Source organism: Talpa europaea (genome assembly GCF_964194135.1).
Source record: "Talpa europaea genome assembly, chromosome: 16".
Lineage (NCBI taxonomy): Eukaryota > Metazoa > Chordata > Mammalia > Eulipotyphla > Talpidae > Talpa > Talpa europaea.
The window spans coordinates 46,522,362-46,547,094 of record NC_140084.1 but is presented as its reverse complement, the minus strand read 5'-3'; the positions used below and the strand labels follow the sequence as shown (position 1 = coordinate 46,547,094).

Below are 24,733 nucleotides of genomic sequence, written 5' to 3'. Positions count from 1 at the left end.
TTTCCCTCCCAGCCCTGCCCCCGCAGGCTCTTCCAGCTCCGCGCTCTCCCCCTCGGAAACACGCGGCCCGCCCCTCACAGCCCGCGGCGCCCCAGTTCCGAGCTTCCGTGCGGGCCGTCCCGACCTCCCGCAGGCTCCCCGAGGGTGCGTGCCTCCTGATGACCCCCGGCCCCCGCCGAGCTTGGGGACGAGCTTCTCTGCAGCGCCTTCTCACCAGGCACCTCGCGATTTCTGCCAAGCATGCCGCTCTCCGCTCCCCGGAGCCCCGTCCACCACAGGTACCCGGCCCCGCCCCCACAGGTACCCGGCCCCGCCCCCACAGGTACCCGGCCCCACCCCCACAGGTACCCGGCCCCGCCCCCACAGGTACCCGGCCCCGCCCTCACAGGTACCCGGCCCCGCCCCCACAGGTACCCGGCCCCACCCCCACAGGTACCCGGCCCCGCCCCCACAGGTACCCGGCCCCGCCCTCACAGGTACCCGGCCCCGTCCACCACAGGTACCCGGCCCCGCCCCCACAGGTACCCGGCCCCGCCCCCACAGGTACCCGGCCCCGCCCCTCGTGTGACCCCGAAGCTCCGCCCTTTACAAGAACACTGTGCCGCCTTTCGCGGGGCCCGGCCCCGCCCCGGGGAGTCCCCCGAAGCCCTGCCCCCTGCGGTACTGTTGTCCCTCCCTTTGCCAGTCCCCGCAGCCCCGCCCTTCACGGTACTGGTGCTCCCGCCGCAGCCCAACCCTCGCAGGCCCTTCCAGCTCCGCTCTTGGCAGGTCTTGGCGCCCTGTCCCGCACGCCCCGAAGCCCCGCCCGCGCCCCCGCCCCGTCCAGCCCCCCCCGCCCCCCAAGGCCCTCGCAAGGCCGGTCCTTCGCAGCCCACTCCTCACCCGCCCTCTTAGGCCGCCCGCAGCCCGCCCCTCGCGTCCTTCCTTGCCTCGCCCCTCTCAGGACCCCTCCGCCCATCTCTACTGCCCTCGCGACCCCCTCCTCCCACAGCACCCCCGCCCCACCCCTCCCACCCGCCCCTCTTTACAGCAGGTCGGCTGCAGCATCTAGGTCCCTGATCCCCAGCCTCTCCTCCCACGGCCTCTCCTCCTGGCCTCGGTCCCCACCCCTCCCGCTGTCCTTAGGCCTCATTGGTCCCTTATCTCCCCAGCAACCAGACCACAACAGTGAGCCTGGAGCACCAAAGACAAAGCAGAGACTCGGTCAGGTAGGAACCCACAGCCTGGCAGGGGTTTCGCCTTCCACCGTGACCACTTCCCCAAACAGCCCTGCTGCGGAGATACGAGGGCCCAGGCGACCTGTGCCCGACGCCAGAGTCGGAGCCTAGATAAAAAACTGAGAAGGTACGAGAAGCCTGAAAGATGCCCCTCCAACCCCATGTAGGAATTGAGGCTCAGAAAGGCCAGAGCTGCTTCTGGGGTCCCTCGCCCACCTACTCTGCCCCTCTCTTGTTTGCTCTCTGAAGGTGTCCCTTGTACACCCCTTCCAGGAGCCTGTCCACAGTGTCCACGATGCCTGTGGGAGCCCCAACAGGGAGCAGCCGCTCGGAGGATGGAAGTGAGGTCTTTGTGGAGGGACTCGGTAATTCATCCATTCTGTTTCACTCACTGTTTTCCTCATTTTTCTCCAGGGAGGACAGAACTCCTCCCAGGAATTACCAAGGGGAGAAGGAAGGGAAGAGTGGTTCAGTAGCGAAAACAGCATTTTCTGAAGCAGGTTGCTCCACTTCTGCACTGTCAACACTAGGGTCAGAGAATTCTTGGTTGTGGGAACTTTTCTGTGCCTTGTAGTGTGCTTAGCAGCATCCCGCCCCACCGCTCCCCATTAGATGCCAGTAGAACCTCCCTCCCCTCCGCAGCCACCATGATGATCAAACAGGACTCCAGACATTGCCACATCCCTGTGTGAGACAGAGTTACCATGTCCCTGGCAGTCCCCTGAAGCCTCGCCCACTGGGCTGGGGTGGTGGGGAGCTGGTGAGGGAGAATGGAGAGAGTCTGTGTAGTGTAAGGTCACCGGGTTCTCAGCCTTAACTCTTGGCTGAGGAGCTGGAGTTTCCAGCAGAGGTCTGTGAGTAGGAAGGGGAGGGGCAGGTGGTCTCTGGGTGTAGAAAGATTCTGGGGTCTGTAAGAGCAGGTGTGGAGGGGAGGTGGAGAAGGAGGCCGGAGTGATGATCCAGACAGCAGATAAGGAGGCCTAACTCTAGGGGCTGGGGTTCAGAATGTGGAGGTGGGAGCAGGGAACTGAGGACTGCTGGGCTTTGGGGACTAAAGCTGAGGGGAGGGTGACGGATGGAACAAGAAGGGGCCATGAGGGTCTCAGCCCCTGTCCTCAGCTTTCCCAAGTTGGGAAAGGGTTGGGCTCCCAGGACTGTAAGGCCCTGCAGGAGTGCCCTTTGCTGGAGAAACAGATGTGTGTTCAAACCCCAGGGGAAGAGGACTTAGAGGAAAAACCCCTGGGGAGACAAAGGGCATATGAAGGGTGGAGGAAGCTTCAGGGATACAGGAACTGACATTCAGTACTAGAGGGATGTTGGGGACTCGACCAGCAGCTTAGGTGCTGTTTGTGAGGCTCAAAGGAAACCAGGATTTGTAGGACCTGGACAGGAAAACCTGGGGTCTGGATTGCCTTTGAATCCCTTGCTTGGTCATCCCTCAGTGGAGTGGGAGCTGAGCAGATTGCAGCGACAGTGCAAAGTGATGGAGGGCGAGAGGCGGGCCTACAGCAAGGGAGTCTACCAGCGCATCAACAAACAACTGTGAGCTCAGCTAGTGCCTGGGTCCTGGAGCTGGGCAAGGGGGCTGGTGAAGGGACTGGGTCCCAGTGGAGAGGCCTGGCTCACCGTGTTTAATGATGCTGAGCTCTGTTCTTGCCGGTCACCCCTCCCCGCCCCCGGCCTGGGCAGTGGGGAGATCCAGCACCTGCAGGAAGAGCGGGACCTACTTCAGAAGCAGATCAGTGTGGCCCAGGGCCAGGTCAAACGGCTGCGGGACAGAGAGAGTCTGAAGAACATGGCTCACCTGCTGAAGTGCCGTACCCAAGTGCAGGCAGAAATTGATGAGGTGCAGGAGCAGATCAGCACCCTGGACAAGGAGGTGGGTTCTGAGACCAGACACTGGATCCTGCTTAGGGCATGTGTCTTGACCACTTTGGGCCTTAGCATCATTATCTGAAAGTGGGTTACTGCAAGTATCCACCTGGGAGAGTTGAACTCAAGCTCTAGTGGGTGCGCAGGACTTAGGGAAGTCACGGGCATACAAAAAAGGGGCACTGGGTGGTTATGGGAGAAGGGTCACCTTCTGGAGTCAGTGAAACCTATGTTAGGTCATTGCCCTGCCACATCAGAGCTGTGTGACCGCAAGCTTCTTCACCTCTCTGGGCTCTGGTTTCTTCACCTGCAAAAAGGATCCTGCTAAGGCAGTGTAGTCTAGACAGGATTCTAATCCCATTTGCCTCCAGACCTTGCTATTTGACCTTGTTGGAAGTAATGTGACTTTTCTAGGCCATGTTCTCTCAGGTTTTTATGGCCATGACTCACTGGTACTGCAGCTCCTCCAAGCACAGATGCATAAAGATATTAACACACACACATATATCTTAGAAACTAAAGTGTCACCAAATGATACTTTGTTTTTTTGTGGGATTCATGGTGCTATTTTCTCTAGGATGCTTCACTAAACAAAGTTGCTTGCCTAGGCAAAATGATTTTTTGCACATGATTGGATCACAAACAGGCATTTAGCAGGTACTTATCTCAGTGGCCTGTATTTGTATTGTTGTTGCTGTGACAAATGACCACAAACTTGATGTCCTAAAAGACTATAAATTAATTCTCTTACAGTACAGGAGGACAGAGGCCTCACTGGGTCTCTCTGGGCTAAGATGAGCTTATCAGCAGGACTGTGTTCCTTCTGGAGGCTTCAGGAAAGAATCTGTTTCCTGACTTCTTCTAACTTCTAAAACTGCCTCTAGACTCCTGGGCTCCTGACTTTCTGTCTTCTAGGCCAGTAAGGATTTTGGTTAAGTCTTTCTCATGCTGTGTAGCTCTACCCCTGCCGCTGTCATCTCTCCAGTTATTTGAACTCTCTCTTTCCTCCCTTTTTCACTTCTGAGGACTTTCCTGATGACATTTGGCTGACCAGATAATCCAGAATAACCTTCCCACCTCAAGAGCCCCAACTTTATCACATATGCAAAGAATTTTGCATTTACACATTCATAAGTTCCTGCCACTAGGATATGGAGGTCTTTGTGGAGGGGTGGTGAGGGTATTGTTTCGTTTACCACATGGTCTCTAGGTTTCTCACACTTGATTTTCAGTCAATTTGTTCAGCTTTCCATATCACCCCAAACTGCCTTTGGAAGCTGAATTCTGATTCACACGGGCCAAACTTTTGGCTGTTTTCTGGTGGTACAGTGGGTGTTGACTGCTTCAAATGGTTTTCCTTAGTCTTTCATGGAAACTCACCAGCGACAAGCCCAAGAAGGATGATTTTCTTATTTTGATTCTGTGGATCCTTTGCCCTCTGGCCTGAAAGAAGCAAGCTATCGTGCAGTGGAATGCACATGCTGGGCCTCTGAGCAGCTGAGAGCTTTAGTCCCCCAGCTGTGAGGAATTGAATTTGGCCACCCCATGATGAGTCCCAGAGACTACAGCCCTGGTGGGTGCCTTGATTGCCACTGGGACACCCTGTGCCGAGTATCCAGTCCAGACGCCTGACCCACGGAAATGTCTAAAAAACAAATGCATGTTGTTTTAAGCCACTAAGTTTGAGGTCATTGGTTAGGCCAGTCAGACAACGAATCCAATGATCAATTTCAAGTTGCCACATTCCTGAAGATGGAAATCAGCTCTCAGAAGCTGTTCAAGGGGGTTCTGCTGCTGCCAGTATTACTCATCAGATAGTTCACTTGAGTGTTTGCATCTAACAACCACTGAAAAAAGAATACACATACATCACAAAAAAACTGTATTTCATTCTGAAAAAAACACAGTTACTGTGGGATGTTTTTGCCTCTGGGCACTTTTTTTTTTTTTGTAATTGAAAAATTTCCTGGGATAATTGTTGAGTCACATGCCCTTACAAGAAATCATGCAGAAAGATTCCCTGTGTACTTTGCCAGTGTCTCCTAATGGGAACACTTTGGGGTATTTTATTTTTATCATAGCAACCACTAACAACTCAGTTTCACAAGGATGTAATATCAACAAAAGTACTATGGCCCCATCTCGTGTTACCCAGTGAACTACCTTGAACTTGAAGTTGGTGTGGTGTCTGATGGATGTCAAAGTGTCTCCCTCCAAAATTAAAATACCCCCCCCACCGAGTTTGTGGCAGTGCCCTGGGGTGCCTCAGTGCATGTGTTAATCTCCTGGCATTTCTGTGGCAAGCTGGGGTGGCTTATGCAGTAGAAATTGATTCTCAGTTTTGGAGGCCAGAAATTCAAAATCAAGATGTGAGCAGGGCTGGTTCCTTTGGTTCCTTCTGAGGCCTGGGAGGCAGAATCTGTTCTGTGCCTCTTGATTCTGGTGGTTTGCCGGCCATCTTTAGCTTTCCTTGTATAGAAGGTGTATCGAAGCATTACCCCGGTCTCTGCCTTCATCTTCACCTGGGGTTCTCTCTATCTGTGTATCTGTGTTTGCAAACTGCCTCTTTTTATAAAGACACCTGTATTCATGGATTGGGGCCAGTCTAAGGATCTCATTTTCACTTTATTACCTCCTTGAAGACTTGTCTCCAAATAAGGTTATATTTTGAGATACTGGGTATTAGCACTTCAATATATGACTTTTTTTTTTTTTTTTTTTGTGGGAGGAACACAATTGAACCCATAACAGCACACACATTGGGAAACATGGCATTAAGAAATTCATTTAGTCTGTGTATTTTATTGAATACCTTCTCTCTTTCTCTCTCTCTCTCTCTCTCTCTCTCTCTCTCTCTCTCTCTCTCTCTCTCTCACACACACACAGAGAGAGAGAGAGAGAAATCTATTGTTTCAGAGCTTCCTGTTTAGTTGGGGAGAAAGTATTCCCCAAATAAGTAGGGATGTGTACAGAAATGAGGACAGGCTGGAACCTGATTTCAAGCATTCTCAGACCCAGGATGGCAATCCAGGCTCAGTCTTGCCATCTCTCAGTGTCTTGTCTCCAGGATTCTCCATGTGGGGAGAATGGCAATGGCAGAAGTCCTGGAGAGAGCTAGGAAACACACACCCATCCAGCTCATGCATTTTCCCAGGGATTCAGGCAGGCTCTGCTTGGGTCCAGTGTCCATCTTTAGGTGAATTGTCCAGACCTGGGTCAGGCAGCTTCTGGGGGTTGGAAGCCAGGACAACATGGAAGGTTGGGAACTGTCAGCAGAAGACAGAACAGATGCACCATGGATCTCAACCACACTGACACTCAGCCTCCCACTCATTGCTGTCTATCCCTTAATTTCTCCCACATTCAGCCAACAGACTGGTACCATCTTCTTTCCTCCAGATTCAGGAAATGGAGACCCGGATCTCAACTCAAGGTAAGGATGTCAGAAACCCAGGATTCTTCCTGGATCAGAAGGTCAAGATCCGGAGAAAGATCAAGATTCTAGAAGACCAGTTGGACAGGGTAAGGTTCAGCCTCTTGACTATCTTTACATCTCAACCCTGGGGCAGTAGGGGAAGGGGACAGGAGAGGGAGGAATGGGGGGAGCAGGTGGGGGAAGGCGAACTGAGCATGGGGTCAAGTTCTGAAAATGGTGTACCAGATTCCTGGATGTGGGCAGGCCTGAATCACTGGGCTTCCGGAGGGGATCAGTATCCTAGAGGGCTGGGATCAGTATCCTGAAGAGATGGAGGTTCTCCAAGGAAAGAGGACTGATGCCTGGGTCCTTGAGGTGGGGAGCAGACAATGCTCTCAGGGTCCTCCAAGAGGTTAATAGGCCCCAGTTGAGAAGAGGCCCCTCCTTGGCTGAGTATGGAGGAGGGAGCCAGGCCAGGCCTCAGAGGGACTCATATCTTCTGCTCTCCCCAACCCTTCCCAGGTCACCTGTCGCTTTGACATCCAGCTGGTTCGGAATTCTGCTCTTCGGGAGGAGCTGGACCTCCTGCGGATCGAGAGGAACCGCTATCTGAATGTGCACAGCAAGTTGCAGAAGGTCAGTGGCCCTGAAACCAAGGACCCCATGGCCCAGCAAGGGGGAGGACACAGTCTCACCTAGACTCTCCCCAAACCATGCACCCTATCTTCTCTGACATTTGGGCCTCAAGGATAGAATCCACTGGAGCCACAGGCTTGCTTGAATCCTGAGGGAATGAGACCCGGAAAATGTGCCAGAGACTTCCTAACAAGGAAGGAGCCTTCTCCTTCATATTTGCAGAAACACAGAACATCATTTTGAACATTATCACTCAGGGCAACCAATGAGCAGAGAGACTGTTCACATTCTGAGGGCCTCTCAATGAACCTTGAGGTCCTTTGAGCAACCTCTTCTGCTTCTCCTCTCTCTTCCTTCCTGCTCCCCCCAACCTCATTTCTTTTTTTAACTTTTACTCTTTAATTATTTCAAACTTGTAGAAAAGGTGCCTGCATAGCCCAATGCACTCCTCGCTATCCCTCTGCAAGATTGATTTGTCACCACATTTACTCTTTCTCTGTCTCTGGACTTCCTCTTCTGGCTGCAAGCCATGAGTGATCGTCAACAACAGCTATTCTCTCCGAGAGGTCATTGGAGACAGTTTGCTCCTAAGGACTTCAGGACCTGTTTCTGGAGAACATGACCCCTTTCTTACACGATCGCATCAGGCACATCATTCTAATTCCAAGTGTTCCGTATTCAGAGTTCACCTACCATCCCAAGGGCTGACCTTCATAGCCCCTAATTCCATGTTCTGCTGTAGGTGCTGGACTGGGATCCCACATGGCCTATGGTGCATTGGGGATAGTCCCTCACACCTCTTTAGTCCTCATGACTGTGACATTTTGGATGTCATTTGAGAGCCCTCAATACAGGTATCACTACTGTCTTTTCATGATTTGGTTCAGGCTCTGTGTTTCAGGAGGTGTATGGAGGAGATACTCTGTTCTTCACCTGCATCCTGTCAGAAGGCCAATGCTGTCCGTTTGTCCCATCCTAAGTGATGCTGATCTTGATCACTCAGTTTGCCAGTTTTCTCCAATGCAGAGCTTTCTTCTTTGTAATGAAGAAGTGGTTTGTGGGGAGATGATTTGACATTGGAAATGCCTGTTTCCTGACACCCTTGCACCCACTTAGCATCCAGTAATGATTCTCTCCATAAGGCCTGCCAACTCCCCACCTGGCTGTTTCCCTACCTGTCATCTCTGCTAAGAGAGGAAAAGCTTAAGAAAGAGCTTATTACTCCCCCGCCTGAAGTCCTGGGCTGTCAAGATGAGATTCTGTGGTCTTACCTGATTTATGAGTTAGAATCTAAAATGGTTATTGTTCACATGAAGTTCCCCATATTGCTAGCAGGCACCCCTTCAGGCTGGCTTCTGTGTTCTCTTGACAGGCCCCATTATTTTTGTGAATTGTTCCTGACTTCCTGGCACAAGAGTATAGTCCAGATGATCTTGGACTTGTTCTGCCCCAATCCTCCCCTAGACATGACTTCGAGGTGTTCTGGTTCTTTCTAGTGAGAAGGAGGTGTTGAGGAACCAAGACTAAGGCACAGCAATGGGGTGCCAGTGCTCAGAGCTCCTTTCTCTGGAGAGATCCAGGAAATGCTTGACTGTTTTATAATCATGAGTTCATGGGGACACCTCCTCCTACAATTTGGGGTTACTGGCCTGTTCCCGAATATTCCCCTCCTCTCTTTCTATCTCCCTGGCTCCCAACAGCATCAATATACATTGCCTTAATCCTCCCCTACACACAGAGGAATCAGAATTAGTACAGCTGCACCTCCTTACCCCATCCCAAGACATGGAATTTAAGATTTGTTGGTGGTCTGTTTTGTCATCTGAGCCTATGGGTGTCTGTCTTGTCTGTCTAGCCTCTTCAAATGATTGTATCCACAATCCAAGTGTTCCTGTTTTTTTGGTCCTCCATGGGGCTCTTAGTTCTTTGAAATAGTTAGGTTCATTTGCTTTTGTGTGCATTCAGTTTAAGTTCTCTCCTGTCTTGCTTGTAATTTTCTTCAGGGATACGTAAACCATTAGCATGGTCTCCAAATCAAAACAACTCCATAAGGCACCCCAGAGAGACATCATGTCCTCACCAATCTCTTCCATTTTATTTCTCGGAGGTCCCTGCTGTGGTGTCTGGTTATCTTTTTCCAAAGTAAATGTGTGTGCATGCATGTATGTTTGCATACATCCATGTGCACGTATCATGTTAGTATTGTGTGTATATAGGTACACAGTTAATATATAAACACGTGTATAAATATAGAATATATACATACACACATGTAAAAAATAATATATATATATTTTTTCTTTTTCCTCCTGCAAAAAACTTTTTAGCCCATATACTTGCAAAACCATTTCCCTGGAACTAGAAACATTAGTAAATTCAGTGATAAAATTCACACAAATTTTTGACGTAGAACAGAAAGTCAGGTGGGCTAGGTTAGGAGAATTCTGGGTGGATGGCTGGGGTGGGGCGGATAGCCCTTACCCCACCATTCCCCCTGGCCACTTTCACTTCACACCTTTTTCATATCACCTCCACCAGCTACCCAGAATCAGGAAGGATTGTATTTCTGGGGCCCAGGATCTCTAAGTCCCAGTGGGGAAATGTGGGGCCCAGGTTGTAAGCAGAGTCTTCTGTCTGGTTTTCTCTGCAGAAGATCCAGCTCTTGCACCAGATGGTTAGCAAGATCATGGTCTCTTCCACTGCAGCCTATGCCATCAGGTAGGCCCCTCGGAGGCTTCCTGGGTAGCCTTTGGATTATCCTTTATCCCTCAGTACTGGCCTTTTCTTAAGGCATTAGCAAAAAGTCCTGAATTCAGGACATAGACCATCATAGCCTACATCTTTATGGGTAAGGTGGCCCTCTCCCACCTCCACTGACCTCCCAGCTCCTTGGGTGTATGGCTGACTGCTTTTGTCTGTGACTGGCACTTGGGATGTACAGGGAACAGGTGAGAAAGGCCCGGGAACCTCAGACTCCGTGAATGGGAGTAATGCGTGCTTATTAGTGCTGGCTGTAAGGGACAGGCTCTCGGCAACATGCCCTCCCTCTGTCTCACTCCACCCTGCTGCTTTCTTAGCTTCAGCCCTGGTCTCTCGCCCCAGGTGGTTTCTTTTCTTCCTGTAGTTTCTTGTTTCTATCACATAACTTCTATTTACTCAAGATTCATGAGTCCTCCAGACCTCAGCTGCAGCCCAGGTCTCCCTCCTGCCCTCCCGCACTTCCCATCAATCCTTTCTGTACTTCCCTGAGTTAAAACACACACCCAAATCCAGCATTTAAAGGTGTACAATTTAGTGGCATTTTGTACATTCAAAATGTGTGCTCTCATTCTGTCTACGAGAGTGATGGATCCAAACCACGTCCATCACCCTAGAAGGAAACCTGTGTTCCCTCCCTCCCCGCCCCTCCCCCCACCTCCCGCTAACAGCCCCAGTCTCCTTCCTGTGTGTCTCAGGGCTTACCTGCTCTAGACATCTCATATGATGGAATCAGACACCACGTGACTGTGTCTGGCTTCATTCATTTTGTGTTGTGCTTTCAAGGTTCTTTTGGCTGACTTCATAGGGGCTTCTTTTTTTTTTTTAAGATTCATTTTTATTTATTTATGCATACAAGAACTGGGGTGTAGGCCAGAGGTGCAGGGGGGTGAGAAGATTCACCAGAGATAGAGTGGGGAGCAGAACAGGCAGACTGACTGAAATACACTGCTGAGGGGAGCAGCAGGGAGACAGGAGAGGTCAGCTGTGCCCCGTGGGTCAGCTCCCTGGCTGGGTATCAAACTTGAACTTGTGCTGCAGTGACTGGCAACAGCTTGATAGCTCTAAGACTTAACCCCTGTGCCACCATGGAGGCCCCTCATCAGGGCTTTTGATGGCAGACACTGTAAATTCTTCCCTTTGGGGACTGTGACCCCTTCAGTGCTTGGACTGTGCACAGCGGCTTCTGCTCACGTGTGGCCTTGGCTTTCTCCTGACTTGGGTTTCCTTACATGGCTCATAGGCCTGCCTGAGTGGTCAGGATCAGCCTCGGCCCACGCTTTTCCAGTGATGGCAAGGGAAGCCGAGGGCACAGGACAGGATGGTCTCAGCCAGTGGGCAAGGGCACGCGAGTGATTCTTCAGGTCAGACCAGCCACTGTCTCCAGCACTTCCTTGCTGGGTGACCCGGGGCAGGCCACCTCCCTCTCGAGAGCCTTCCTTTCCACACTCTGACTATCATGGTGTCTACCTTACTGGCCACTGTGGAGATTCATAGCTCATGGTTGTGGGGTGTCCCCTGAGGGTCTGGTGCTCAGGATCTCGTGTTGATTTCCCTCTTCCAAGCCCTTCAGTTGGTGTGGAACACAAGGCACAGCAAGAACTGTGAGACCTGTTCCCTGGGGGGCTGCCCCAGAAGCCAGAGGTGGGGGCTGGTGCAGGGGCTGGTGGTTGCTGGGGAAGCTTCCCACCCAGGATTGACCTTCGCAAGCTTTGGAGGAATTAGAGTAGACCAAGATGCTGATGCTCTAGGTGGAGGCAACTGTGGTTGGCAAAGGTGTGCTGGTGTGAGCTGGAATGGTCCGTGGCAACAAGACAAAAAAGTCCAAAGCCAATAAACCCCAAAAGATGAGGAGTTCATTTTTAGTAATCACATTGTAATGAGATTGGATCGCTAGGTTTAGGGCTCTCTGAATTTACAGGGGACTGCACTGGCTTTTAAGCTGAATCTTCCACTAAGCTGGCCAGGGGAAGTTCAGTGAGTGAGGCTTCTAAGGTATCCCCAACATTTCCATGGTTTCCCCACAGCCATTGATTCCCTACTGCCTGCCTCATAGCGGTGCCCCCTTGGGGGTGCGCTGAATGGCCTAGCAAGCCCGGGCCCTGACTCACGCTGTAACTCCTTGCTCCATCTCTAGGAACCTACTCAGACTTCTGCCTTTTGTGACCCCAGTACAGGCTGTGATCTGATTCTGCCTCCTCCCTGGGGCCGCAGGATGATCCCACCCTTCTCACACCACCCCAGGTCGACCCTGATCCAACCTCCAACCTCCCTGACCCTGGGCTAACACCCCCTCTTCTACACCCCCAGAGAGGAGGCAAAGACCAAGATGGGGATGCTGCGGGAGAGGGCGGACAAGGAGGTGACCCAGAATGAGATGGAGGGGCAGACCCTGCAGCGCCGCATAGCACACCTGGAGCAGCTGCACTGCTTCCTCAAGCTCAAGAACCACGACCGGCAGCCAGATCCTGAGGTCTTGGAGAAGCGCCAGAGGCAAGGTGAGCAGCCGCCACCACCACCTCCCACAGGCCAGGCCGCTCCAAGGGCACTGGGGACACCAGCCCAGTGGACACCAGCCAACGGGGCTGCAGTCGAAGGGCCACCCAGGCCTGGGGAGCATCGCGGCCTTTGCTTCTCCCCTCTGGGCCTTCTGACTGCTGGCTGCCCTGGGCGCCCACCTCATTGTCCCCTTCTCCCCAGCCCAAGAGGTGGCCCAGGGTCTCCGAAAGACCTCCCAGGAGAGGCTGGTGCTGCGCTACGAGGACACCCTGAATAAACTGTCCCAGCTGACAGGGGAGAGTGACCTGGACCTGCTGGTGGACAAGTACCTGGAGAGTAAGGACCTGGGCTGCAGTGCGGGGTGGAGAGAGGCCAGCCCTGAGCCCCCAGCACCCCCGATCCAGTGCAGAGTGGGCTCGGTCATGGTCACTGAGGGGCTCTGCTTTACCCTGGGGTCTCATCCACCTTCCTAGGCCTGGGAAGGGCTACCTCCCTCCTTGCCTCTGTCGGCCCTATCTCTACCCCTCCCTCCCCATCCCTGTGTGCTTGGTGTCCTCCTGTCCCATCTCTCTCCACCCCTGCTGGGGCCTTCTGTCCCTTCCTTCAGGGTTTTTCACCCCTGGTTCTGCATCTCTGTCCTCTCCTAGTGTCTGTGGGTGTCTCCCACCAAGCCCATGTACCCTGCCCAATTCTTTCTTCTTTCCCGCATTCCTGGGCTCTTGGTTATGCTCCATGCCTTCCCTCTACCTCGTATTCTCCTCTGTGGCCCTCTTGCTCTCTGTCTCCTGGCCGGCCAGGTCTTCAGTTCTTTCCCCACTTCTCCCACTTTTTCTGACTCACTTGGCTATTTCTGTATCTCGGGGGCTCAGAATTTCTTTGCCTTTCTGTGACTTCCTCTTTGTCCCTCTCACTCTCACTCTGACTTGCCTCTCTTTCTGTGCCTTCTTTCTCCACCTACAGCTCTCCAGCATGGTCTCTTTTTGTCTTGGTGCTGTCTCTTGCAACATCTTCTCCGTCCTCCTGTACGTCTCTCTGGCTCTGTTTTTCCCTCGGTCTCGGGCTTTCTGGACTGGGCCTCTTCTGGTTCCTGCAGGGGAGGAGCGCAACTTCACAGAATTCAACTTCATCAATGAGCAGAACTCCAACCTGGAGTATCTTCGGGAGGAGATCAAGGAGGTGAGTGAGACCCCCCAGCCCTGCCTCCGTGCGCCTCCCGCTCACACGTCTTCTCCACCTGCATCAGTTTGCCCCTCTCCCATGGAGCTGTGCCATAGCATGTTCTGCCCCTGCCTGACAGATCCAGGAGGCCCTGGTGAGAGGGCGTGCGGATGAGAATAAGAGGCGCTTGCTGCAAGAGCAGTATGAATTAGAAATGCAGCAGCAGGCAGACAAGGTGCGTGAGGAGGCCGAGTTCATCAAGACTCGCTTTCAGGACTTTCGGGGGAAGCTGGAGAAGCTCAAAGCCGGTAAATACCCCAACTTCTTTATCTGGGAGGATTCGGTGAGCATGTAGATGACCCGGCGGGCCACTTGGAGGCTTTTCACCAATGGCTTTGTACATTGCATATGGGCCCATCCTATATCCATCCATCTCTATCCCTCCAGCCATCCCATAGCATCCATTCTGCATCCACCCACTTTAATCCGTCTGTCTGTGCATCCATCCACTCATCCCTTCATCCATGTAGCCATCAATGCATCTATCCTTTACCCACCTACCCACCTACCCATCCACCCTCCACACATTTCCCCCTCCTTCCTATGCAGAGTGCTCAAAAGCAAGGCTGCCTTGCTTGGAATCCCAGCTCCATCACATGTGAATACTGGTGTGTGGTCTCCTCCCTGAGTCTCTCTGGAAATGGGGTGGTGATACTTACTTGGTAGGGTTGTCCTGAGAATTACATGGGGTGATGGATCGACCCCTCATGGGAGACAGAGATAGTGAGGCCAAGGTGGTCCTGAGAGAGCCGATGGGCAGTACACGGTGGGAGCTCAGTTCTTGGCCGATCCCCCTCTCTCTGCTCGTGTGACCATAGTGCTGGGTATCGGTGGGGAGGGGCACCGGGGAGAGACTGATATTGGCACACGGGATCTGGAGGACACCTCGGCACTGTGGGGCCCTGACAGCAGGGACTGCATAGTCATCGTTCGAGGACCTCAGTGCAGAGTGAAGATGTGAGCCCGTTGCTAAAGCATTGCCAAGAATTCAGAGGTGGCAACAATAGAGCCTCAGAGCACATGGGGTTCCTTCTGAGCACAGGGGTTATATCACTCATGAAACCCACTCTGTTGGGGTCTCAGGGAAGGTTTCCTGGAAGCTGTTTTGCTTGAGGCTGATTTTGAAGGATATGTTTAACTGAGACACTGGGGTGAGGGGGCTGCTCCCCAAAGGTGGGGCTGAGGTGTACCTGGAGGTATATTTAGGGAGCAGTGAGGACAAAGCTGGGGTGTGAAGGGAGTGGGAGAGGGTAGATCCTTCAGGGAGGACAGGCAGCAGCATCAGGGCTAATTCCCAGAGATGTAGGGGGGCTGTGGGAGGGTTGTAAGCAGGGGAGGGTTTAGCCAGGGAAATTAGGGGCTTGGAGAGGAGGGGATGGAGCAGAGGTCTTGGGCTGATGGGCTGTGGGGAGTGTGGGATGAGGTGCACCAGAGTCTGGCCTGAGGAGGGCAAGGCCCTTTGCTGAGAGGGGGAACCTGACAGATGGCATGGGTTTGGGGGATGCCCCAGCTCACGGTGCGAAGGGGCCTCCTGGTATGTTCAGGAGGAATCCCAGGAGGAAAGTGCCTATCCGAATCTGGAGCTCGGGTGGAGGAGGTGTGGGGGCAGGTGCTGGGGCTGAGCACCATTGTCTGGGTGCTGAGTTGGGGGCCATTTCCTAAATAAATGCAAACAGACCTTGCTGGGCTGGTGATGAGAGTGATAGGTGACGTGACTGCTGGCCCACCAAGGACAGGCATCAGTCATGTCAGCTGTGTGCAGCTGGGGCCTGATGTTAATAAAACCAAGTGGCCAGCCTCAGAGCAGCTCCACGTCTCCTCCTGTGAGCCGTGGAGCTGCTGGGCTGGATGGAAGTTGGGTGTTTCCGAGCCGGGTGAAGAAGTCCAGTTGTAGGTCCATTTTCCAGATTTTGCTTCAAATTGCCCCACTTTTTACCTGCAGTGGGTCCACGCCCCCCCACCCCCCTTCCAGCTGTCCCAGCTGAGTGTTGGAGCAGGTCTGTGGCCTCCCTGTCTTGGACCAGCTTGCTGTCTCCTTCAACAAGTGTGGTTGTGGCCGCTAGACGGCTGTGAGGGTAGGCACCTGTCCACGACAGCCTGTCCACCTCCTAACTGCAGACATCCAGAAACTCTTCACTACGGCCCAGTGTGACAGCAGCAGCATCAAGGATCTCCTCGGAATCAAGAACTTCATGCGAGACCGAGACATAACCCTTTTCCTAGGCCTCATTGAGCAGCGGCTAGTAGACCTCCTCACAGTGCGGGCCTTCATTGATACCCAGGTCTGCAGTCAGGGGCACCAAGGGGGTCAGAGAGCTGGTCCTGTTTGGGTCAGGGCCTAGGGGATGGGTCAGAGCTGACGGCTGACTTCCCCACCCTGCAGAGCTACAGCACCGAGAACAGCCTGGAGCGGGCGGCCCTCACGGTGCTGGGCCAGAGCTTTGAGGAACAGCCTAAGAAGATGGCCTACCCACGGCCCCCGAGCAACCTGTGAGGCCTAGGGCAGAAGGGAGGAAGGAGAGGGAGGGGAATCCCTGGGGACCGAGAAGACAAACAGGATGCGGGGCTTGGGAACCGGAGGGTAGGTGTGGCTCTGGGAGGAAGTAGATAGTGCAGTGGGTGCTTTGGAGGCACAGGAAGGAGTCGGAAGCTCGAGGGGATAGTGTGGGATGCTCCTCTCAACCTTTTGTGGGTGGAGAGTGTAGCAGTCCCTCCCTGTCCCCCACATCAGGGAAGAACACCTTGGATTTGAAGCCAAGGATGACTACCCCTTGAGCAAGGAGGAGCTGCTGGGACAAGTGGAGAAGGCGGTGAGCATGGGGGCGTGGGTTTCAGGAAGGGGACCTCTGCTCGCCTGTGGGTCCCTAACTCACCTCTCCCCCGCTCCTCCCAAGCTGGAGGCCCGGGAGCAGCAGAAGCAGATGGCTGAGAACCTGAAGAAGGGGGACAGTGTCTCAAGTCTCACCGGTAGCCGCCTGGGCTCTGGCACGCCCATGCTGGGCAGCAGGAATCCCAGTAATAATATCCCTGGGTCCATCTTGAGCCACAGGACTAGCATCATGCCGACGTCCAGTGGAGGCCATGCCGCCACCTCCAATGTTGGTCATGTCACCTTTGGTGACCAAAGTGACAGACCGATGTCCAGTCGCAGCTCCATGGGGGGCCATGTGACCTTCAGAGCCCCCAACTCTAGTAGCAACCTGGGGTCCACTGGATACTTGGAGTCCAGCAGAGGCCAGGAAAGCCTCGGTGTCTCAGAGAGTAGAGGTGCGGCGTCAGAATCAAGTGGCACCCCAGAGTCCAGCAAAGGTCCCGCCTCCAGCACCGGCCCGGACTCCACCACCAGCAAGGACTCCCAGAGCAACAACTAGTAGCTTTGGCCCCACCTGGCTCTTGGTAGAGCCCCTCTCCTGTGTCTCCATCTCCCTGTTTCCCCAGTGGTTCTGTTTCTCTCCCAGTTCTGGCCTCTTTGGGCCCCTACATGTGCCTCCACTTCCCCTTCCTGGTGTCCCAGGACTCTGTCGTCACCTCTCGTTTCTGTCTCCCTGTCTCCAGCACTCTTGGTTTCCTGTTCAGTGGGCTGAACACAATCTCTCTCCCAGTCTCTGTTCCCTCCTCCCCAGCTGCCCCCATCTCTTGCTTCCCTTCTTCTAACTGTCTCTCCTCATCTCCATCTCCCAGGCTCTTCCTGCATCTCATGTCCCTGTCCCTTTAGCTCCTCACTCTCCATGGTCCCCCAGAGCCCCCACTACTGACCAATGTCAGGGTCAGCCTGAGTGTGACCTAAGGAAATAAAAGTCAGAACCTGGCTTTGGCCCCCACCTAGTGACGAGTCTGTATTTGAGAGTAAGCTTTAGACATGGCTGTTTGCTTTACCTCCAGCCTAGGGGAAATGAATGATCCTGTTCCCTCCCTCCCGTTCAGTCTCTTGTGTTTTGGAGACCTGTGCTTTTCAGGCTCTTCTGGTGGCTGTGAACTGTATCAGTCAGGATAGACTGCGTTATGCTGCAGTAACAAATGCCCCAGCATCTCAGAGGCCTAACTCCATAATGGTTAATTACTTGCCGCTCTTAAGGGTTTCTTAAGGGTCAGCTAAAAACTCTGCTTGCCACTATTCCTGTGACAGCCCAGCCTGACAGCCTGGCTCTGGAGCGTTTTTATTTCCCCACCCCACCATCCATTTTCTCCTTATACCTTTTTCCCACCCTGCCTTAACCCCAGAGCCCCCACATTGTTCATTAACATCTGTTCGTTTTTGTATTTTGCTTTGTCAAATTGTTCGCTATGTAAATGGAGTGTTGCCCATCTCTTTGGCACTGGAAAGAGAGGAAATGGCGATGCCGGGGTGATGCTTAAAGCTTCAGCCTGCATACTGTGAACATCACCGCTGCTCTCAGTGATTGGCCAGAGCAGGTCTTCTAACCAAGCCTGACTTCAGAGGGCCAAGGGGAGGGCAAGCTTTCCATGTGTCTGCGAGGACAGTGGGAGGGAGTATTTGTGGCTGGCCCTGCTGCCTGCCACCGGGTCACAGACATGAAGCACATCCTGCCCCTTTCCTGTTGTGGGGGGGATTGGGAGAGGAAGGGATTCCAACACCTTGGGTAAATCCTGTCATTGAGCGCTGCCACCTGATCCTTGAATCCAACCACATTCAGATGGGTAATCCAGCATCTGCCTTCCTAGTCCAGGCAGGTAATGCTCTGGACTTCATTACCCTTAAATGGGGCTGACATAGTATAAACTTCAAAGAGGTTTTTTTTTTTTTTTTTTAAATGTGAGGACGATGATGAAAGCAATGCCTTAGGACAGTGCTCGGCATTGTAAGTATGTAATGATGTCTTTGACTAGGAGGATGATAGCAATGAAAATGAATATAGTGTTTTTTCACCTGTTCAGTTAACCAGGTCTTCCTCTCCACTCATCTGATCCTAGAATCTGGTGAGGCCTACCCAGTGATTTGCTGGTAAATGTTCAACAACGGACTTTTCAGGAAAAAAAAAATCCTGTATTGTAGCATTTGCCCATTTCTGATGTGAACTTAATGTGGAATTGGGAAGGGAAGCACACAGTCAGCCCTCCTCCAGTGTCTTATCCCCAGCCACTGTTCCTCCTGACTCCCTACTCCCTGTCACTTCCACAAAAAAAAAAAAAAACCCACAAACTGAAATATTACTGCCTTAAATTTTCAGAAAGATGCAGAACCTTTTAAAAATCGCAGTTGCCTGAAATTTTTAATAGCAAAAAAAGTCTTGCTTTCCAACATGCAAAGCTAACCACTCAACAATTTTAAACTTTTAACAAGAAAAAGAACAGAAAGAGCTGCCTGCTTGGTGCCCATGTGAAATTCTGCTCTAAAAATAAAGTACTGGAAGCAGTAGCTGGAGAGAGGGCAAAGAAAGCAGGATATGCTCTTGTTGATGCCACACACCCCGCATGGGTAGGTCAGACCTTACAGGGCCCCAACCGAAATTGTAAATACTGATATTGAAGCCTTCCAGAACTTTCAAGTGGGATGTCATGACTTCTGACCTTCAGGAGGCTACCAGTTCCCACTTGATGGTACCTCACATGATGGTACCTCACCTCACTGTCTTTATACTAAAACAAAGCAATCATCTTCAAAAGACACCTATATTGGGCCTCCCTGGTGGCGCAGGCAGTTGAGTGCAGCGCTGTGAAGCTGTCCGCAGCCTCTGCAGTGCCGGTTCAATCCCTGATGGCCTGTCTCACCCACTGCTCCCCTCAGCAGTGTATGTCGTCATTCTGCCTATTCTGTTTCCCGCCCTGTCTCTGGTGAATCCTCTCACCCTCCTGCACATCTGGCCTGTATCCCAGTTGTTGTATAAATAAATCCTTTAAAAAATTTTCAAAAAGACACCTATATTTAATACCTTTATTTAAAATTCTTATAGAGGGGCCTCCCTGGTGGTGCAGCAGTTGAGCGCTGGGTTGCGAAGCTGCCCGCAGCCTCTGCAGCACCGGTTCGATCCCCGGCCACCGGGTGAGGGTCCCACATGGCGCGCAGACCTCTCCTGCCACCCAATGCTCCCCTCAGCAGTGTACTTCGGTCCTTCTGCCTGTTCTGTTCCCCGCTCTGGCTCTGGTGAATTCTCACACCCTCCCGCACTGCTGACTGTACCCAGTGCTTGTATAAATAAATAAATAAATATTAAAAATAAAATGAAACCTAAGATCAGTAAATACATCAGGAACATGCTTGGGTAAAAACTTCATAGGAGGAGGAGAGAAGAGGGAACAATTAGGAAAGCAAAGGCATATTTCTCTGTGTGGCGAATCTGAAGATGTATCCAGGCTGTGATGATCTGGACACATATCTTCTGAACACAGCACTCAGCTGACTTCACACATGGAAACCACTGAAAGAGACATGAGAACAGGGAAGGGCAGCTACAGGGCAACAGGAAGGTATTAAGGAATGCACCTAGGTAATTCTTTCTACACAAACTCTAGAGGAAGATGGACTGCTAGGATATTCTTTTCTGAGGAGGCTTTGGGTCAGAGAATTTCAGAAGTTATTTCATATCAACGGTCAGAGGATGGATTGTTTATTGCTCTGTTTCTGTTGTCCTCTCTCCACTCCAATTAAGCCCTAGAAATTAAGTTTCTGTGTGGCTTGAAGACATCCTTTAGACTGGCAATTAGTGGGTTTATTAATTATTCACGGATTAAAAGCTTTTCTTTCCAATATGAATTCCCAAACAAGCTTAACACTTCTTTCTACCATATGTTGAAAGTTGTCACCTCAAAGAAATAATTTTAATGTGTAGCATATAAAACACCTTAACAGTGTATGAGATCATTGGAAACACCACTGGCTTTGGTATCTGAAAAAATCTAGACCTGAGCTGTCTGATAGGGTACCTACTAGCAACATGTGGTTATTTAAATGTAATTAAAGTAAAAAGAAACATGTTTAAATAAATGGAAACTCAAGCCACATTTCAAGTGTTCAGTAGCCATTGGAGGCTAATGTGTTCCATATTGGACATCACAGACACAGAATATTTTCATCATTTAGAAAATTCTCCTGGGCTGCACTACTCTAAATTTTTATCTTGACTCCTGTTTTTAGAGTATGTTGTTCAAGTCTTCAATGTGCTGACTTTCTCAACCCACCAATAAGAACAGATGATATCAAATTCATAGGTCTTATAATGATGAATGAAGTTTTCAGAGCAGGGTCTCACACGTAATATAGCCTCAAAAGAAAGAAGAAAAGAGAGACAGAGAGAGAAAGGAAAGAAAAGAAAGAAAGAATTACTTGCTATTTCTTCATGACACCCAGCTCTCATTCCATGAGCAAGTATTGAGATATGGGATGATCATAGCAAAATCATGAAGTTCTAGTCTGTCTTGTCACCTTCCTCAAGGCAGTCCAATAAATTTTGATAAATTTATCAATAGAATTGTGTCAATAATTGTATCAATAAAATTTGATACAATCTCCAGAGTTTATTCTAAGCAAAGACCCTAAGCAACCCATTAATCAATTAATCAGGTATAATATTGATACATAACATTGCTTTAACAGTGGGAACTTGAAGACCAAAATACACTCAAGAACTAAAAGAATTTTTCTCAGTGGAAAAAAATGCAGTTATTTGGATAATAGGTGAAAAATATGTTTTTACAAGGTGCACTGCAGTAGCATGGTTTGAGCAAGAACCCGCAAATTAATAGAATTTAGAAAGAATCCATGTGAAATGGAAATCCATTTGCCTAGTCAACATCGTGGGGACAGTTATCTGCAAAAGGAGGTGACATAATAAATGATTTCCATTCCACAATGATGTATTGATATATTCCATTAACGACTTGGTAGAATATATTATCTGAAGTAGGAGCAATTTATTTCTCAACATTATATTTTATTGCATGAATGAAACAGTCAAGAGAAGATGATACCTTACCTGTGTCACTGATTTTAATGATATTTTTGACTGAAATAGACATTTCCTGTGCTGCTTTGAAATGCTTATATTCTCTGGGGTACAGATCATCACTTCTGCCTTGAATCAGGACAAAATTCTGGATGTTACTTGCGAGATATGAAACAGACTGTCGATTCACGATTCTTTTTTTTTTTTTAAATAATAAATTTTATTTTTATATTCCCCCATACAATTGCAAACGCCCCATTCTGACCCCAATCCTTCCCCTCCCGCCCCCCACCCCCCAAAAAGTGTCTCTGGTTCATAGTTTTTTGTTGATTTTGATTTTCACTTTCTTATATTCATTTTCCTGGTCCCTTATTTAAGTTTTCTAGATTCCTGCTATGAGTGAGACCATCCGGTATTTTTCTTTTTCTTTTTGGCTTATTTCGCTGAGCATGATCCCTTCCAGCGCCATCCATGGTGCTGCAAATTGCATGTGTTTATCTTTTTTTTTCTCTTACACCGTGACTGAGCAATGCACATAAGGCGGCAGCCTGTCCATTCTTGTGATTGAAGAGACTCATTGCCCTTTGCTTCTTTTGCCTAAGTCCCTTCATATGGAGATCTGGATTCCAGTGGTTGTGTTCAGAGGCAGTGGAAGGACACCTACTCAGAGCAATCATCAAGGAAGTCGCCATGCTGTCTTCACTTACGCTAACCAGAAAAATGACATGTTTCCCTGCATCCTTCCGTAGACTGTAAGTAGTTTTTCCCCAAGTCAGTGAGTAAAAAAAGATGGCTAGAAAATCTTGCCTGAATACTGCAGGGAATGAACTTTTGACATGTTAAACACCATCATGACTCATCAATAGTCAGGCAGTGTGTGCTATACAGCAAGCATGTCTGTCTCCCTAAAATATACCAGATTTCTTTAGAGCCCATTTCAAGGGAAAGTGAGGAAAGGAAAATGTTTGCTTCACTTCATTTTTACATTGATGAACTTTTCTGAGTTCCAATATTGGCTAAATATTCCAGAAAGATGTTCACATCATGATCACTCCTTTAAGCTTCTTAAGTCCTTGAGGTCTTGTTTTATTTTTTGATTTGTTTCAGATTAAAAATTAGATCTAAAATTTCCTGGTAGTTATTCTGTTTCGTCAGGGGTAGGCTATCGTCATGGCCTAAAAACATGTCATATTTGAGAATTTCTTCCTAGTTATGATATGAGGGACATTCAAAATTGATAACCTTTTGTTCATTCATCCATCTTTCCTGAGTACATTCTTTCACCAGTGACTACGAAGGCAGATAATGTGTAGTGGAAGAGAGCAGAGCAGATGCAATGTCTGCTCTCACAGAGCCATCATTTTGTTGGGAGAAGAAAAAAAATGGTATAAGAATACGACATGGGGGACCTGCCCTGGTGGCGCAGGCGGTTGAGAGCCACGCTGTGAAGCTGTCCGCAGCCTCTGCAGCGCTGGTTCAATCCCGGCCAGCCGGCGAGGGTCCCACATGGCGCAGCAGACCTCTCCTATCTCACCTGCTGCTCCCCTCAGCAGTGTATTTTGTCAGTCTGCCTGTTCTGCTCCCCACTCTGTCTCTGGTGAATCCTCTCACCCTCCTGCACATTTGGCCTGTAATCCAGTTCTTGTATAAATAAACAAACAAACAAACAAACAAACAAATAAATAAATCTTTTAAAATAAATAAATAAATAACAATGCAATGATAGGCAACTTGAATTTTAGATTACTAATGAAACTGAAATTAATTTATAGTCTGAATTATACATTGTAAAACATAAGTTAGTTTTTAGGGCCTCCCCGGTGGCGCAGCGGTTGAGCGCTGGGTTGCGAAGCTGCCCGCACGCAGCCTCTGCAGCACCGGTTTGATCCCCGGCTGCTCCCCGGCCACCGGAGGAGGGTCCCACAAGGTGCGCAGACCTCTCCTGCCGCCCGCTGCTCCCCTCAGCAGTGTCCTTCGGTCCTTCTGCCTGCTCTGCTCCCCGCTCTGGCTCTGGTGAATTCTCTCACCTTCCCGCGCTTCTGACTGTGCCCAGTGCATGTATAAACAAAACAAACAAACAAATAAATAAATTAAAAAAAAACATGCCTCTATAAAAAAAAATAAGTTAGTTTTTAAAATGTATACCTGTGTTATGCTTTATAGAAATACAATAATAGAAATACTGAAATAATAAAATACAAATATTTTGTATAGAAATATATTTAAGCTAAATATAATTAAGTAGGCATATTTTATTTTTTCTCTAGTTTTTAAAAATTATTATTGAGAGACCTCAACTCTGTTATTGATACCTATCCCAGAGATGATGATGGAAGGGTCAAAATGGGGGAACTGATGGTGGTAAACATAGGGAAGGCACTAAAACACTTGAAGACTAAACACTAAACACTAAAACACTTTTTAAAGGCATGGCAATTAATTGTTGATTAATGATGTTAATCCCTTGAAGAGAAAGAATGAAAGGGGAATTGAGAATTTTGAGGCAAGAAAACTGGGGTATCATGGAAATAAGCAAATAAGTGGAAAACCAATTGAGATGGAGAAATGAGGTCATTGGTATTGACTGGAAGACGCAGTATCGCAGACAGAACGAATTCATTTCATCTTCCAGCTGCTGCCAATATGGGTAGGCAAGTTATTGAATTGGACGCAGAACTGGAAAGAGCAAAGATGAGATTCAAATGCAAATCATTATTTTTATCTAATGAAAAGTATATACCAAGTGCATGGATTTGCGAGTTCAGAAGCTGGAAGGCTCCAAGGTCTCATCATGGAGAGTCCTTTCAGATGACTAAGTTTATGAGTCAGAGTTAATGTCCCTGTTGGTTTTAAAGAAAATGGTGTAATATAAATATTTTGATATTTCTTCCTTAGCATAATTATGAGGAATATGCTGTTTTATTGTCAAATTAGTTTAAAATTTCAATAAAGACATAGGCTTGCCTAAGGGACAGTTTAGAATGTCTTTTTAATAGATTACAAAGAAAAAAGAAGGAAGTTTGGACTTTTCATTACTCATAACCCTATTCAAAAACGATTTTAGATGAAATTAATATATAGCTCTATTCCTTAAGATTTTTAGTATTATAAGCTCTACTTCTTTTCCTGTATCAGTGGAACTTAAATAAATGTGTTTGTAGGTTTTTAAAGGCATGGCAATTAATTGTTGATTAATGATGTTAATCCCTTTATATATG

General features: G+C 49.7%; 1 protein-coding gene across 1 annotated transcript; it reads left to right on the top strand.

The window, feature by feature from the left end:
* Positions 1-1,512: 1,512 nt before the first annotated feature.
* On the top strand, positions 1,513-16,985 carry ODAD1 (outer dynein arm docking complex subunit 1; the record flags this gene model as incomplete). Its single annotated transcript, XM_084256969.1, has 14 exons — positions 1,513-1,582; positions 2,660-2,759; positions 2,907-3,096; positions 6,489-6,611; positions 7,027-7,140; positions 9,791-9,858; positions 12,208-12,395; positions 12,598-12,732; positions 13,490-13,572; positions 13,694-13,862; positions 15,733-15,896; positions 15,998-16,104; positions 16,346-16,424; positions 16,509-16,985. 14 exons carry the CDS (start codon positions 1,513-1,515, stop codon positions 16,983-16,985), a joined length of 2,067 nt encoding a protein of 688 aa, XP_084113095.1.
* Between the last annotated feature and the right edge of the window lie 7,748 nt (positions 16,986-24,733).